At 37.6% G+C, this 18,194-nt stretch overlaps 1 protein-coding gene across 2 annotated transcripts in view; it reads left to right on the top strand.

Annotated features, from left to right (window-relative positions):
* Positions 1-4,834: 4,834 nt before the first annotated feature.
* LOC117435720 (SH3 domain-binding protein 5-like) overlaps positions 4,835-18,194 on the top strand; it is a 52,126-nt gene continuing 38,766 nt past the window's right edge. The window contains exons 1-3 of one of the 2 annotated variants that reach the window (XM_059013005.1): positions 4,835-4,921; positions 5,215-5,416; positions 12,921-12,983. In XM_059013005.1, coding sequence (XP_058868988.1) covers positions 5,336-5,416; positions 12,921-12,983 — 144 coding nt within the window. In that variant the 5' untranslated portion in view covers positions 4,835-4,921; positions 5,215-5,335. Of the gene's footprint in view, positions 4,922-5,035; positions 5,417-12,920; positions 12,984-18,194 lie in introns of those variants that run through there. The other variant, XM_059013004.1, reaches the window with a different exon arrangement.

An 18,194-nucleotide genomic window follows, 5' to 3' on the forward strand; every position in this document is an offset into this window, starting at 1 on the left:
CTGAAGCACACAATGTGAATTTCCTGACATGCTGTGCAAGTGGAAACAAGTTTGTGTTGTCCAGCCACGAAGAGAAATGATCTGTGCCACTTTAACATGTCTGTTTCTTGTGTCAATAAGTAGCACTCAATCTTTTGTGACCCGAGTTATGGTTTCTGGTGGAGTGTTTCTTCAATTTACTGCTATTCCTGAATTACCCAGGAACTGTCTTGTGGACACATAGGATAATACAACCCCTGCGTCCAGGGATGACCTTATTGCATTGGCACACACTATCAAACCCCTTGTAAAGTCAGGGATATACTTCTGTTTTCCCATGATTCTTAGTTGTTCGCAACTCGCACACATCATATAGTTCTAGTTCTAGTGGCTCACTTCAGAAGTGTGCACAGCTATGAGTGAGCGCGTGTCAGTCCTCCTTCAAAGATCAGCAGGAGCGTGCACCATACTAGTAATGGGGGAAGATTTCATGTGTTTTTATGTATGATTAATATTCACCTTTGTGTGTTTATTTTTAGCATTGAATCCCATATGTAACACATATATACAGTCGCAGACAAAAGTATTTGGGCAGTTAAAAAAAAAAAAAAAATGAGAAAAACCACAAAGACATTTCTAATTGTTCTATTGAAAGATATAAATTAAAGTAGCGATGCAGCTTTATAATAAAATAACAAATTGGTTTAAACTAAAGAGTACAGCAACAATCTGAAAATGGCAGTGATACAACTAAACGAAAAAGGAGAAACTACCAGAAAAAATAGCAGAAAGACTTACCGAAAAGCACTTTGTGCGCTATTGCTGACAAACACAGGAGAACAGGAACGACTGCAACTAGCTCCAGGTGTGGAAGACTGTAACAGAAATACAATGAATTATTTGTGGTAAATCTCCCTCCCAACCTGTGAGGGCGCTAAGCAGCGAGAACAGAGTTATTTGGACGGGCTGGTGTGACAGTTCTTTTCCAGGGTCGGGAAATCAGCCAGTCTGGATTGTTTTTTGTAATTATTAGATGGCTTTCATGTTCCGGAGCTGTTGCCAAGGACCAGTACAAAACCCGGAACAACACTTTTGTCAGAAATAAACTTGTATCACCCACCACGAGCACTACAGCACACTCCCAGGACTGGTGACCGTGTTTTGTACATTGTTGGAAAGATAGATTTATTTATTATTTGGGACTGTAACCCATTTATTTACTTCCAGTGCATTACACATTGTTGTGTATTGCCTTGAGTTATTGTTTGGTCACCAAACCGGGATTAATTAATAAAAGCTGTTTCCAACTGGATTACAATTATCTGTTTGTTCAATGCGCACTGCATCACTCCTGCACATGTACCACTTTGCCACAAAGACCAAGAAAGATTTCTGCAAAATCTGGAAGAAGAATCATTCAAGCAGCCCTGTAAACTCCTCGGATTACTGCAAAAGATTAGACACAAGAATTCAGAAAGGATTGGCGAGAAATTCACAAGCAAATTCAACAATACCTTAACAAGATGAATGTCCATGGGCAAAAACCAAGAAGCAAACCTTTGTTAAAAACAATACACAAAAGGAAGCAACTGGAGTTTTCTATTGAATACTTGAAAAAGCCTGATGATTTCTTCAACCAAATTTTATGGTCAGATGAATCCAAAATATAACTTTTAAAGATAGAACATAAAGAAAACAACAATATGTTTGGAGGAAGAGAGGAGAAGAATTTAAAAAAAAGTTCATCATGCCCAGTGTTAAACATGGTGGAGTTTGTGTGATGGTATGGGATTGTTTTTCTTCTTCAGGCACTGGTGACTTTTGTATTGTAGAGATCAATGAATGCTGCAAAGTATCTATACATTTTGCAGCAGGAAAATGACCCTAAGTATTCTACGAAGTATAAAAAGGAATTTCTGATATAAAGCCATGTTTATATCACTTTAAAAAAAAAAGACTGAAAAACTTTTAATAGCAACACCAGTAAAAAAAAACTAAAATTTTAAATATATATATATATTTCTGCTGACTGTCGGCTGGCCAATTGGTTGTCCCTTGTGGGCTGGATGTGGCCTGCAGGCCACCAGTTGAAAATCCCTGGTCTAGAGCATCCACCAAGGGTACGTCTGATGGAGTTGGTGACGGAAGTGGTCGGAATATAGTTCGGGGTTTTAAAGGGAAACCAGAGAAAGGGAAGATAGTGTGTTTTTATTGTGGACAGGAAGGCCAAATAAAAATAGGATGTCCTTTAAGAAAAACAGAAACTGCTATATGTGCTATGTGCAAAGACCCAGTGATGGGGTTGTAGGAAGACAGGGTAAAGAGCAGACTACCATGGTGATTTTAAATGAGAAACCGGTAATTGCTTTAAGAGATACCGGCAGTACTCAGGCCCTTGTGCAGTCTGGTCTTGTGCAGAGGGAATGGCATTTTTTATTTTACCCATTCTAGTTCAAAACAGTAAGCCAGTGAATGTAGTAGTCACTAGGGCCCAAGCTAGAGCTCAGTCTGAGGAGAATGTGATGGAAGACATGTCTTGCAGAAGGACGAGGAAGGGAGAAGATACAATTATTATTATTACTTATTTCTTAGCAGACGCCCTTATCCAGGGCGACTTACAATTGTTACAAGAAATCACATTATTTTTACATACAATTACCCATTTATACAGTTGGGTTTTTACTGGAGCAATCTAGGTAAAGTACCTTGCTCAAGGGTACAGCAACAGTGTCCCCCACTGGGGATTGAACCCACGACACTCCGGTCAAGAGTCCAGAGCCCTGACCACTACTCCACATTGCTGCCCACTACTCCCACTAGTGCACAATACAATACAATTCGCATTTCTATAGAAGTTGTAGTCCTAAGAAAGTTATGGGTATGACAGGTAGGAGAACCGAGCAGCTAAAAAAAATCCAAGATTAACAGCCAAGATTTAGAAGCATCATTCTTAATAGTGCACGAAGGAACTGTACAAAGGCACCTGAACACAGAAGAGGTATGCAAGTAGACCTCACTTTTAAAGAAAATTCATAAAACAAACCATCTAAAATTTGCCAAGAAATCAGAACAGTATTTTTGGAGAAAAAATGGGAAAGCCTTCAATAAAGAAAACCTTGTGCCTACAGTTAAACATAGTGGTTCCATCATGATATGGAGGTGTTTTAGCAGTTCAGGGACTGGAGACGTTCATGTGATTGAAGATTGAATGAATGCAGCCATGTATCAAAACATCCTACAAAGTACAATGATATCATCCCAACAACCCAAAGCATAAGGCTAAGTAAACTCTGGAGTTCTTGAAGAAAATGAAGACAAAAAAAAGGCCTTCGCAATCACCAGATCTCATTCCAATAGAAATGCTTTGGACTGATCTGAAAAAAGCTGTAGCCAAGCATTGTGTATGTAATCTGTCTGAGCTGAAGAAAATATGAAAGGCAGAATGGGCTCAGATTTCCCCAACAAAATGTAAACTTACTTGATAAGAATTCTCATAAAAGCAAAAGGAGGACACACTAAATACTAAGGCAGGTTTGCCAATAGGTATGTCCTAAACTAATGCTTTAAATTAACTACGTTTCTTTTCTATAAAGGTTATGTGTTAAATTACTAGAAATTGTGTATTTAGCTTTTTATTTTATTATCAAGTGGTTAAAGTTTACTAAATGCTTGTCTTTAAACTGTTATCTTGAATTATGGTATAATAAGTGTAGGGTGCCAACAATTTAGTCTGCGACTGTAGTATCTTGAGTTATCTTATATTACATGTAAGTGGCTTAAATGGTAGACAGAGAACTGAAGTTGAATTTATCACAGTATCTCCTCTAAGCAGTATTCCTGGTCCCTAGTCAGAACAATAGCCTCCTATAATCAAAGCAGAAATGCCAAAAAGAACATACATCACAGAAGTGATACATTCTCTCAATTGATATTAACAGTTGTCAAATCAGTGGTTTGTCCTCCAATTTTACAGTTACAAAATGATATGTGTGACGACTTGAACAAAAGCAAATGTTAAATAACCCCTATGTGCACCTTAGTTGTTTCCTGCAAGCTCAGTAACATTAGCAGTTTGTTTTTTCCTTTTTTTAAAACAAGGGTGCAAACTTCCCCACTGGGGTAAATGCTTTATGAATAGGGCCTACTGGATTTTATTACATGTAATCCTTTTCTGGATTACACCCAGCATGATATCATCTGTAATTTACAGTAATTCATACAGAAAGTATGTGACGGCCCTGCAGAGGGAGCTCTATATGCCAAATCCTATTGACACAAACAGACCAGCACAAGGAAGGTTATTTAAGCTTGGAAATAAAGAAAGACTGCAAACTACATATACTATATATTGTGTAAAGCAGACTGAAGTTGCACAACTTTGTGAAAGAAGCAGGAATCATTGTGTGTGTGCTATATCATCAATTAAAATCATGCATCAATAGTTTAGCCTTCAGTGCACTTTGCTTTACCAGAAATCAGAAACGGTCAATTTACTAGTTTGTTGGTAAGACCTATGTTACAGTAATTGTGGCTGCACGGACACAAGCCCCCCTACAGCGTTCTGGTTCCTTTGTGAACTTTACCTGCGGGTGGGAGGAGGTTAATGTACTGTACATTTATAGTTCAACCTCTTCAGTGATAGGTTCAGCGTGATTTTGTTAAATAAAGTGTACATATTTCCTTATACTGTAGCTTTGAACCTACACATCGGTTCAAAAACGGCTACGCGGCTTCATATCTGTAAAACAGTAGAAGACTCGATAGTGAAGCACTGGGTCGTGTGCCGCAGTCTTACAAAGGGTTACAATTAAAAAATCTCTGTCCCTTCCCTCTTCCCTTTGGCTTACAAAAAAAAAAAAAAAAACGAACACAAAACAGCACCCAGAATCATGTACATCAGTACAGTATTAACCTATTGTCCTTACCATTTCAGAAGGCCAAGGTAGGTTTAATTAAATGCTATACATGGAACATTTGTTAGGCAGTGTTTAAATATAAACTTAGGAGAAAAAGAAAAAAATAAATAACCAAGATAAAAAAATGCTCAATGAAAGCAGAAGGGGGCGGGCAAGACGGAGGGCTTGTCTTCATTTCGTTTCTGTCAGCGAAATGCAAAGGGACGCCTTTTTGTAATTCTGATAAATTCTCCAGTTGTCACAGACCCGGGTTCTCGCTTTATTCTTCAAATGAAGACCAATTAATTGATTATTTTTGTGTGTGTTTGTTTTTGTTTAGTTTTCACGCAATAACGAGCTGGGACGGCGGTTTAAGAGAGGAGCAGCAACACAGATAACAACTAAGGGCATTGCTTTGTTCCGATTTTAACAAAAAATAAACCAACAAAAACTTAACCAAAATGGACAATTTAGAAAAGAGACCTACACCAGAAGAAGAGCTTGAATCGCCAGAAGAGGAGGAAGTAGATCCGAGAATACAGGTAACACTTATTACCTGTTATTTTTTAAACATTCACTGCAGTCTCAGTCTGCATTTGTAATGTGTTTGGTGGATTTCCGTATTTTGTTGAATATGTGCCTTTTCTGTACAGTAACGAATTCACAGCTAAAATGATACCGTAAAGTGCAGAGACTTTGTAAAGGTTACGTATTGTTGGTTGTATTTTGCTGGTGTGGCAGTACATCATGCATGAGTGCATGCACTTAATAGGGATTGTTACGTTAAGAGTAGATACGGACTCCAACTCTCGTTTGACGTTAATATATTACACAATGCTGTGTTGGACTCACTGTGTTGGCATTTAGCCAAATAACTCAAAGATGGTAAATTTATATATAATAAAAATATATTATATATAATAAAATAAAATAAAAAACAACTCACGAATATTTTTTTACAAAATATATTTCCCTTCCATAAGGGTAACTTGCTCTCCTGAGCTTTTCACTAGGCAGAGTGGCCTACAGTTACACTGATGAGCCCCAAACAGGGAGAAACATGTATGCAGTTGCTGTACGCTGACTTTTAAAATGCTGTGATGTAGAAGCCTTTTGCAGACTTTCACTCTTGATCTGTTTGATTTGCATGTCCCGATTATCCATAATTCTATAGTTGCTGCTTTCTCCCACCTTAACCCGAAAGCTACTTGTGTGTGTGTGTGTGTGTGTGTGTGAGAGAGAGAGAGAGAGAGACCGAGAGACCGAGACCGAGAGAGACCCAAAACCCTACAATCTCCGATTTATAACAAAATTTGATTCTTAGGGTTGTTTCAAACAAGAAATATGGCAAGCATGGATTGGAGGAGAAACAGTTGCACTTGCTAAGCAAGGGGGTGTGACTGACGGTGCAAAAGGGGACCTGGCTAGATGATCTGTGCCTTTTGTTATGGTTAAGAGTGAACCAAGAAAGGAGAACTGTAAAATAAATGATTTGTTTGTTTGTCGTGTCTAATTACAATGTTTATTGTTATTAGACGGCTAACAAGATCCGGAACTGTCGCTACAGGCCAGCACAAAACCCAGACAACACTTCAGAACTGTGCATGAATAAAATGTATTTCACCATGAGTACTTTTAACACTCACTCTGGACTTGTGATTGTGTGTGTGTCTTTATGTGTGTTCTACTGTGTTTTTTGTTCTTTCGAACTGTGTTTGGGACCGTAAACCCATTGTTTGAAACAGTGCAATATTCATTGCTGTGTATTGCCTGGGATTATTCTTTGTTGTCGCCAGACCAGGATTATAAAAATAAAACCCGTTTGGATCGTGAACTTTGTTGTCTGTCTTCTGTGTCATCATCGCATCACCACTATACCTGCGCACAGCAAACCACTTTGCCACAAGTAGTCAGAGGTTGTTGTTTTTTGTTAGTTTAATGTGAAAAACAGTAACAGTGGTAAAAGCTCTGTTCAAATAATAAGCATGCTTAAAAGAAAAACATAGTATAGTTTCAAACTGTTTTTAATCTATGGGTCCCAATTCAGAGGTTTGGAAATCTGGTCACCCAAGTCTGGTTCAACCTCTTGGTCATCACATTCCCTTTGGGATGATAGGGTGTGGTCTAGCTGCAGGGAAATCCGGGTCATTATACAGAACCTGGGAAACCCATAACTCATAACTTATGGTTCCTATATAATAAGCGTACCTAGGTACTTGGGGCTGTATATTGTCTGGGTAAGGCAGCTACAACAGGTACATTATCCCTTTGCTATAATATATATATATATATATATATATATATATATATATATATATATATATATATACACACAGTGCCTTGCAAAAGTATTCAGACCCCTGACCAATTCTCTCATATTACTGAATTACAAATGGTACACTGAAATTTCGTTTGATATTTTATTTTAAAACACTGAAACTCAAAATCAATTATTGTAAGGTTTTATGTTGGGAAATATTTTTAAGAAAAATAAAAAACTGAAATATCTTGCTTGCATAAGTATTCAACCCCTGTGCTGTGGAAGCTCCCAGTTTACACCGATGAAAGAAATTGCCCTAACGAGGACACAATTACCTTACTATTGGCCTCCACCTGTGAACCATTAAAGTTGCTGTCACATTTTCTGGATAAAAACCCCACTGTTGAAGGATCATTGGTCAGGCTGTGAATCTGAAGAAAAATGAAGACCAAAGAGCATTCTACAGAAGTTAGAGATAAAGTAATACAAATGCATAGATTAGGGAAAGGGTACAAAATAATATCCAAGTGTTTGGATATCCCAGTGAGCACAGTTGGATCAATAATCAGGAAGTGGAAGCTGCATCACATCACCCAGGCACTGCCAAGAAAAGGCCGTCCCTCTAACAAGAAGGAGACTTGTGAGAGAAGCCACAGAGAGGCCAACAATCACTTTGAAGGAGCTACAGAGTTCAGTGGCTAGGAGTGGAGTAATGGTGCACCAGTCAACCATATCAAGAGCTCTGCATAACACTGGCCTGTATGGGAGGGTGGCAAGAAAGAAGCCGTTACTCAAAAAGTACCATCTGAAAGCATGTCTGGAGTTTGCCAGAAAGCATGAGAATGACCCTGCTGCGATGTGGGAAAAGGTTTTGTGGTCAGATGAGACCAAGATAGAGCTTTTTGGTCAAAACTCAAAGCGCTATGTGTGGTGCAAACCTAACACTGCCCATGCCTCAAGACACACCATCCCTACAGTGAAGTATGGTGGTGGCAGCATCATGCTGTGGGGATGCTTCTCATCAGTAGGGACTGGGCATCATGTTAAAATTGAAGGAAGAATGGATGGAGCAAAATACAGGGAAATACTGCAAGAGAACCTGCTTCAGTCCGCTAAAAAACTGAAGCTTGGGAGGAAATTGACCTTTCAGCAGGACAATGATCCCAAGCACAAGGCCAAAGCAACATTGGAGTGTCTCAAGAACAAAAAGGTGAATGTCCTACAGTGGCCCAGTCAAAGTCCTGATCTCAATCCCATTGAGAATCTGTGGCACTATTTGAAAATTGTGGTCCACATGCGTCCAACCAACCTGAACAACCTGTCCAGCATTGTAATACTAAAAACTCAATAGAATGTAAAGAAAAAAAAAAAGCCCAATGGGAATCTGGTCTTTTTAAAAGCATTATTATTTTTATTTTAGTAACACATTTTCACAGAACATTGGTTGTTTACATAGCTACGTACTTGGCTTCCTCCTTGTACTTCTGCATCTAGCAGAACCCGAGGCACCGAAGAGTTTAAGCTGTTCGGAATCTTGATACAGGTACCTGAGAGTACTGTGGCTATTGATTAAGTGATTGCTTAACATGCTGTCATAGTCAGAAATCAGAGAAAGTAATTCCACATAATTACCTCTGTTTGAAGAATTGGTGCCTTCATCACCTCAGGTATTTCTGGTGTATATCTCCATTTTTTCTGAGAAAGTTTGTTGAAAATTGATTCTTCACCAAATCGACTACAATGTCTGTTGTCTTAGGACTTTTTTTTTTAATTTGTAAAAAGTAATTCGAAATGTTACTTCATAGTTCTCAATATAATTGTCAATAACTGTCTCTATAATAAGCAATAATGTGCGAAATTCAACTATGCTTATACCCTCCCCTAGCATATTTATGTCCCGCCTCTGCTCACTAATGATTGAAGAGCTGTAAAACCAGGGCAGATCTTTGACTTCCCATTGGTTAAACTCCCAATTATGAGCCGCCTCTGCTCACTTATGATTGGACTGCCGCGGAAAAAGTGCAGATCTTCCATTGGTTGATTTATATACAAAAATAAAATTGCATGATTCCATTTTTAAAAATTAATCTGCAATCAACTCTATAGTCGATTAATCGGAGCAGCCCTAATTATATATAATTAGTTAGTGCTGGGACAAATACCTGAATATTCAAACAAATTTTTTTTGACATGTATTCGGATACAAAAATCAGATGTTCATATCATATATCTTATTTATCACCTCACCAGAAGTTGAGTTGAGTTGAGTGACAGTTTCAAAAATAGCAGATGAAAAAGAGCTCCATGTGTTGTGATATAAATATATATAAAAAATATAATAATAAAAAAAAACCACAGGATCAGCACTGCAGCTCTTGAGCCTCTGATTTAAAAGTTTTAGATAGCAAAAAGTAAACAATCCAGATTATGCACGTGCATGAATAGTGATCTCTATGGAAGGTCATCTGGGTCAAAAACGCATTGTGCTGCTTTAGAGTGAGTCAGAATCTCATGGGACAGAAAGGCAAGCACGTCATTCTGAAATGCCTCGCTTAAACAGTGCCCAACTTGCTGGATATGTTGTGCAGTAATTATTATATAGATTTTATATGTTATATATTTTTTGTTGCGACTTTCTGCTTTGTGGAATGTAATAAACGAGAACGAAAACTGAGTTTTTTTCCCCTTCATTTTATAATGCCATTTCCACATTTGTTTTATTTGAAGTGTTTCAAGTTAAATTTCACTTTTTCATTTGCTTGTTCAACTACAAAAAGGCACAAGTAAACCTCATGTTATTATTTTATGAAAACATGTCTATGACCGCTATTTACTGTGAAGAAACGGTAATGGCAAGGAATGAAAAAAAGTAGAAAATAAATAATGTGGTGTCAACTTTATGTATTGTTTTATTTTGGGAATAAACAAAACATTTAACTTGAACTGTTATTTGGCATCCTTTTGTTTTGTAGTAAAGTAAGTCCTACACAAAGTATTCTTTACCCCCGGGATCTTTTTCTACTTTAACCTGTTGCATACTGTAACGTCTTGCCTCAAAATAAACTGTACAAACAAAAATAAAATTGCCAATATTAACTATATACACATTAACGAAAAAAAAACACAGCACTAGATCCAGAAACACATGCACACACACGAACGAATACAGTAAATTAGAATCTGTAGCTAACGGATGACCTGTTTTCAAGCAGACTGGTTTAAGTTATTTTGCTCCAAAAACAACAATCCTTGTCAAGTGATTACAAATGTTTTTTTTTCTATACAACATGTTTTGAGTATGTTATCTTGTTTAATAAATCTTTTTGTAATGAACAAAGTTTTATTAATATTGTAACAAATACCACAGTACTTATTAACATACTAAAGTGTAACTCCTGTGCATGTTTTCAAACAGATTTTAAAAGATTCAATTGTGCTGGCATTGTGCTGATATGAATTGGGAGCAAGTTCCAAAGACGAGGGGCATTATAACTAAATGCCCTGGCTCCGAAAGAGTTCAAACAAATTTAGGAACTGTCGGAAGATTAGCATTTTCCGATCTCAGGGAACGATCAGGGGTCAGCAGATCTTGAAGATAAGGTCCAAGATCATGTACGGCCTTATAGGGAATAAGAAGATCTTTAAAATAATATAAATAATAATAATAGCATCAGTAATAAAACAAACAAATGAGATGGATGCAGTAATTGTATCAATTAAATATGCAATTAAAACCAAGATTAACTAAGATTAATTTTAATCGCTTGACATATATAGACACACATACATGCACACAGGACTACCTGGTGTTATCCTGGGATTACCTCTAAACATAGTTAATTGAAGCAATCTAGGGGGGATTCCAGGGGCCCGTTTCACAAAAGTCCTGCGATTGCGATGAGTTTGCAAGGACACAGAGGTTGGTGCTGCGTGCGTTTCATAAAACACTTCTTGCCGTCGCTTGTGCTCACTCTTTTGCGATCTGCGATGAGTGACATCACTAACTCAGTAATCAATTTTAAGGCACAGTGACCGATTAGGTAAATACACAATGGCAGGGTTGCAAAGGAAAGCTAATTTTTTTAAAGAAAAAATGATACAATTATTGAAATGGCTGGTTGACACACATCCGTTCTATTTGGCAAGTTTTCTGGAAGTTTTAGTCACGAAGAAAAAAAAAAGTTGCAGATGGTCACTAATGCAGTAAACACTGTTGGGGAGGGGCAAAGAACAGTAGCCGAAATAAGAAAGAAATTGATAGATCTAGCGAACAGAACAAAATTAAAAGAAGGAAAAAGAAGGGAGATGAAAAAGCTTTAAAGTTGATTGAGGAAAACCAAAATACCTCACTATCAATTTGGAGCTGTGTAAAAGTGACAGGCTGTACTTTGAAGTTCTATACATACACAAGGAAAGCCCTTCAGCTGTGTAGAAAACAAATCAATGTGTTTACCTTTCTTTCTACACAGCTGAAAATGTGCTTTTGGACGAAATGTATGTAGCCAGCTATGCACACTGGCTACCTTGACACTTTTATTAGTCTTTAGGGGCATGTCTGATAATCAGGCTGTGTTTAGCCTTGTTATTTAAATGTTGGGCAGGTAATAACATGGAGGTGGCTGCTGCAACAAAGCTTTGTTACTTGGTGGGTTTTGGTGGGGTGGGGGTTATAAGATATAGACAACTTAATATTGTCATCAGAATGTTTTACCTGAGAAATCCGTTCAATAAAGCGTACAGTTCCACAGCGAGCTAGTAGTATGAGCACCATGGTATGTCCTGAAACAGGATCTGCGATGAAAATTGCCACTTGTGGCTGCTGTCTGGCAGTCGCAAGTTTCTGGTGAAATTCTGCGATGTCACAGCCCAGCGAAAGTTTTATGAAACCCAATTTTTTTATTTGCGAGGTGCTTGCGATTGCAAATTGTGGCAAATCGCTTTTGTGAAACGGGCTCCTGGGTGCTGTAAAATGCTCAAGACATCTAGCAGTGGTTATCCTAGTGTTGAATACCACCATAAAGTGTGTTGCCAGAAGTACTAAATGAAACTTGATCTAAAGAACAATAGACGATCACTAGATGTTGCTAAAAAAAGTATTTAAAAAATTGAAGACACCAAGTACATTTAAAACAAAGGTAATACATTCTGGTGTTTGTGCATATTTCTCTTGCCTCTGTCTGATATTTGAAATGCATCTTTTGTGATGTTTACAACTCCTTTTTAGAACATTTCATGCTCCCTTAGAATTAGGTTTCAAGGTTAACTGATTTGTCTTGAATCTTAACGTGTACTCAGCAGAGCTCATTTTGTTTTTCTGTACCCTCCAGCCTAGGAGGTTGGTTTGATTGGTTTGAGTTGGTAGGAGCTACTTGTTTAATTGCATCAGATATTTATCACATACAGTATATTGCCACCTTAAAGAAAAAAAATAGCCTAATTCAGTTTTTCTTGCCTTTTTAATTGTTAAATTATAGCCAGCTTTCAGTGATAAATAAGTGAATTCCAGTTATAACTCACACCCACAACTTCCAAATAATACAATATATAAAACATATCTAACTATTACAATAGATGTCAATACATGTTATACACTTAATATACAAATTGTGTAGTCAAGTTTCCTTTTCTTGACATCTCAGTATTATATTTTTGTTTTTTGAAAAACTTTTTTTTAGGCCTCTAATATATATTTTTTCTCAACAAGATACCAGATGATTTTGCTTGTTTAACCAAATACAGATTCCTTCAGTTTTATTATTTTATTTTTCTCTTTCTCTTTAATTCAGGGGGAACTTGAAAAACTGAATCAATCGACAGATGACATCAACAGATGGGAAACAGAACTGGAGGTACGTGCAGCAAATTAGGACTGTGTGAATGAGTATTGTAGGGCTGGTGTTTGGCCTTGTTTCAGTTTGTAAGGCAAATTACCTGCAAGTTATTCTCCTTTCAACAGTAATTATGTAACTATTGAGATTTAACATGCTAGGTCATGGGTTTTCAAAGTCCCCACCCAGTGAATCCATGGAAATGTGACATTTTAGTTACCTTACAATCACACTCTTTTACTCTAGAATGGCACACTCTATTAGTAAAAGCATTGGACATTATGATTATAAATGTATGGTAGATCTGACTCTGGGGTCCTAAGTAATTCAGAGCACCACACAGCAGAGGTCATGTAAACAAATTGGTCCCACGCCCTGGGGGATACTGATAGACAGTGGAACATAGCTGTTCTCAACAATGTAGGAAATGGCTTCGTCTTCCCTATCTTTAATTTGAAATCCCTGTATATGAAGCAGAAGAAGTAAGGGTTCATCCCAACTTCTTTCTTTTGAAACATATTTCTCGCAATATTAATTAACCCCTTCATAGTCTATGTTTGAAGAATCCTAGAGGCACATGGTAGCATGAAACTACTCCTTCCTAAAACGCTGTTGGTTTAACTCCACCAGTATCTCTGAGTGTGTCAGTTTGTCTTGAAGTATACTGATAACACTTAAAGAACACAATGTGCAATGTGTATTTAAATCTTCACTTACAGTTTAGACTTTTTACAATCTTAGGAATTCAGAAGTGTGTACAGAAAAGCAAATACACATTTAAATAGGTCTCCCTCCCCCAGTGACCAGCCATTGTTTATTCTAAGAATTCTTTATTTTGAAGACGTAGGTTGGATTTCTCAGCCTGGATTCATTATTACTGGTTATCCTTAAATTACTTCTTGTCTTTAACTTTGTTCTGTGACATGAGCTTTATTAAATCAAATAGCTTGTTGTTGACTTTGAAGAGAGTCCTGGGGCTTGGCTAACTGATTTCCAAGATGTCCTAGATACCCTAATCGTTTAGGAAAATGACCACCACTGTATGCTTCTCAGCCCAATAGTTCACTGTGTGTAGTATAATACTACATGGTTTAGGTAGTGGCTAGAGTATTCAAGCGTTTGACAGAAACAGCATTATTTGTTTATTTAGCAGACGCCTTTATCCAACACGACTTACAGAAACTAGGGTGTGTGAACTATGCATCAGCTGCAGAATCACTTACAATTACGTCTCACCCGAAAGACGGAGCACAAGGAGGTTAAGTGACTTGCTCAGGGTCACACAATGAGTCAGTGGCTGAGGTGGGATTTGAACCGGGAACCTCCTGGTTCTAAGCCCTTTTCTTTAAGCACTGGACCACACAGCCTCCTTATGTATGCTTCTGCAGCATGACGAGAGAGAGAGAGAGAGAGAGAGAGAGAGAGAGAGAGAGAGAGAGAGAGAGAGAGAGAGAGAGAGAGAGAGAGAGAGAGAGAGAGAGAGAGAGAGAGAGAGAGAGAGAGAGAGAGAGAGAGAGAGAGAGAGAGAGAGAGAGAGAGAGAGAGAGAGAGAGAGAGAGCGCAATTACACCTCTTCAGCTTGTGCTGGCTAATTTGCACAGCTTTTTACCTTAAACAGTCTAGGTACATGGACTGAGATTAATAGAAGTGTAAATGAAGGCTACCACAGGTACACTATGCAATTATACCATATTCACTACAGTTAATATGGTACAATAGATATGGTCTAGACTGACCTATTTTTTTTTGGGGGGGGGGGGGGGGAGGCGGGGGAGGAACTCATTGTCTAGTGTTGCAAACTAATTTCCTGCTAGTTATTTGCAGAAATGATCAAGGCAGCGTATATGTGCGTATATTTATTTTTTTAATGTTTAGAAAATATATAATGATTACTGTTGGATTTGTGTGTTTTTTGTTTATTAATATTATTTATTTCTTAGCAGACACGCTTATCCAGGGTGACTTGCAATTGTTACAAGATATCACATTATTTTTACATACAATTACTCATTTATACAGTAGGGTTTTTACTGGAGCAATTTAGGTAAAGTACCTTGCTCAAGGGTACAACAGCAGTGTCTCCCACCTGGGATTGAACCCACGACTCTCCGATCAAGAGTCCAGAATCCTGTTGAAGCTGAACATTATGGGACATAAAAAAATCATCATAGCAAATGCTGAAACCTATATTCCAATTGAATGCCAAGTTCAAAACAAGTGCACTTGGGACTCATGCAGTCTATTCCAAACAGGTCCTTAATTACATAATCGAACTCCTAAGGTTCAAATTAAACAACTGAAGAGCTGTTTGGAACAAAGCTCTAGAGTCTGCTCAATTCAGCAATTAAGAGCATGATGGGAACAAGGTCCTGGACTGGAATGGATTGGAAGAGTTCCACTGATTTCTAGATAAACACAACAGTAGAGTCATTTACTGGAGTAATTGTATTTCTCTGTTGCTTTTTGTAAATATCAGTCCTAGGCACATGTTTGTGTGCCTGTTTGTACAGTACACATCAATGAAGAGTATGGCCATCTAAGGAGGAATGCATGTGGGAATTTATTTTGCTGAGGAAACACTTCCCTTTTAATTGCATCTGTGATCCAGAACAACTGAAAGCAAGGGAATGGTTAATAAAAAAAAAGATTTTTAATATGCAACACCACTCAATCAATAAGAAGGGCACATGCTAAATTTGAAAGGCAGATGGAATAGATTTCAAAATCAGAACAGGTTCATACCTGTCTAATGGCTTTCAATTTTTGATGCCTAATATGATTTTGTGAATCTTAAACCAGTGATCAAATTGATAATTAAAAATAATTTGTGATTGTAAGTATAATAGAATTTAACACTGCCTCGCTGCTTTGTATATTAGTGACTGGTGGCAATTGACTGATTTTAAAATATAAATCGAATAGACAGCATGTGTCTGCTTTTTATTATGTATGTTGTATTCTCGGATTGGAATAACTGTGATTCTTCATGGACTGATCTGGTTGCCTTCTTGTTTAGTAATGTTCAGGATTTATATAAAATATGAATGTAGGAATTTGAGATGTGTTTAATGTGAGGTTAGGCGGTTAGAATCGAAGTAGACTGTAGTTTCCTTATAGATTTCATGCCTTCACTCATAGCCAAAAGGTTTTTATACTTGACTTCTAGGAAACTAAGTCAAGCAGAAAAACATTTAGGCTTGTGCCTCACTTGTGCCTCACTTGTGCTGCCAGTCAAGCTGTTTGAAGCATTGAGTATCCTTTCCAATGAGGTCGTCTATTAATTAGGTCAAAAAGAAAACTAGCCCACTGTGATTCTTGTTTTTCAGTTCTCTAAGGATTCTAGGTCTTTTGAAATGTGCTAATGTTGAGCCAAGGTCACAGTTAAAATAAACTTTTGACCTTTTGTGAAGTTTTTGTAGTTTGACCTTTACCTTGAAAAATAGCAGGGGCCTGACCTATTTCAATTGCAACAACAACAACAGTAAAATCACACAAAACAGTGAGTACTTCTAATCAATAACTATTTATCAGGCGCATAAATCAATAATTCTTTTTTATACATTCTTGGCATACAGCTTTGGGAGAAGCAGGTGGTGAAATATACCCCATCATGGTGTTGTAGAGTTGTGAAAGATCATTTTGAAAGCTGTGGATCATGTGCTGCTAAGTAATCTAATGTAAACAGCCTTGATATTCTAATGTTTTAGCTTTTGTTTAATTTTCATATGTGTGAAACAATATTTTGATTACAATGTTTACTTGTTATCTTTAACTTGGACCTGTGACGGGAACCTTATAACTAGGTGGTTGTTGATTTAATAAGGTTGACTTTTATGAGTATCTGGAGGGCCTGCCTGTCAGCTTGTCAAGATGACCATCCTAATGGTTTAGGAAAACTGACTTCGCAGACTCATGGATTTTCTGTTGTGTCGGTACTTGGTTAGTTATACAGTAAAACTATGGACATGGAGGAGGGGCTTCCTTTGTAAAGGCACTACTGTGTAAGTGTGAGGCTAGCATGATCAAAAGAATTATTGTTGCCAAGCTTGTTACTCAAAATTAGGTCCTTGGAAGATTAAATATGATTCATATATTAGATTTTTCCTTGGAGGTTAAGTTAAATTTTGTTGCTATGGAACCAGTTTATTTTATTGTACAATTTCAATATATTAATTTAATAAGACATTAATGAGCAGTGCCTGGCTGGGGTGTGTTTTTTATTTTTTTAACATGCTCGAGGATGTGTGTGTCAAGTACATCCTCTGTGTGCACACCAGTTGCTGTGTTTTCCGTTTGCTGGATTTTAACAGGAAATCCTTAACTCTGGAGTTCATTCACAAGGTTTGTTGGCAGTTATTTTCCACTGTTTCCCAATCCAGGGCAATATTAAACAAATGATGGCAGAATTGCGTGGTTGCTGTAAGTGTTAATTGTTTGCATAATCAGATTACAATTTAGCAAAGGAAATGTTCTGATTTGTACCTGTGATAGGGTGCAAGCCCCTGAATAAAATGTATTGTTCCAGTTTGGCAAAGATAGGGTTAATACTATCCCTGCTAAATGCATGTGCAGACTGTGGCTGGGACTCGATTTGATTGATTGATTAACAATCAATTAAGCTGTGCCACAGGTGTATAAAAGGAGCAGTCTCTCCACTTGTGAGTTGGACCAAACCAAACCAATTGTAAGGACTACAATTCTCCTTTATAATTTCCCTGACTGAAAGCCGGTAACTACCTCCAGAACACCCAGAGACAATTACCTGTCAGCCCAGCCTCTACAGCTATGCCTGTTAACAAGCATCACTTGTTTATGAACTTGCTTTATTGTAAAATAGCTGTGAGATATTTAAAGATGCAGTACCCTTTATTTGATGAACAGTTTTTGTTGTTTTTTTGTTTGTAAATATACACAAGTGCTTAAACTGCCTCCTTTCACCTCTATCTGCTATTTTTACAGCCGTTAAAGGCTGCACCACAGCGCTGCCCAATAACAGTAACAGAGAGAAATCCTAGGCCTCTGCAGCATTCTGAAAACTATGTAGTTGAGGTCCAGCTGGTAAGCTCTTGTCAAAACAATAGCAATTTACTTGCTTCACGCTAGTTGTTATACTAAGTGCATATGCAAAAAGCGCAGTGTAAAGGAATATCCCCTAGAAAGTGTCCTGAGGGCATCAGATGATTTCAATGGCATATACTCCCACCTTTCACTTCCAGAGCTCGGCAACTCTAC

Source organism: Acipenser ruthenus, chromosome 3 (assembly GCF_902713425.1).
Source record: "Acipenser ruthenus chromosome 3, fAciRut3.2 maternal haplotype, whole genome shotgun sequence".
Taxonomy (NCBI): Eukaryota; Metazoa; Chordata; class Actinopteri; order Acipenseriformes; family Acipenseridae; genus Acipenser; species Acipenser ruthenus.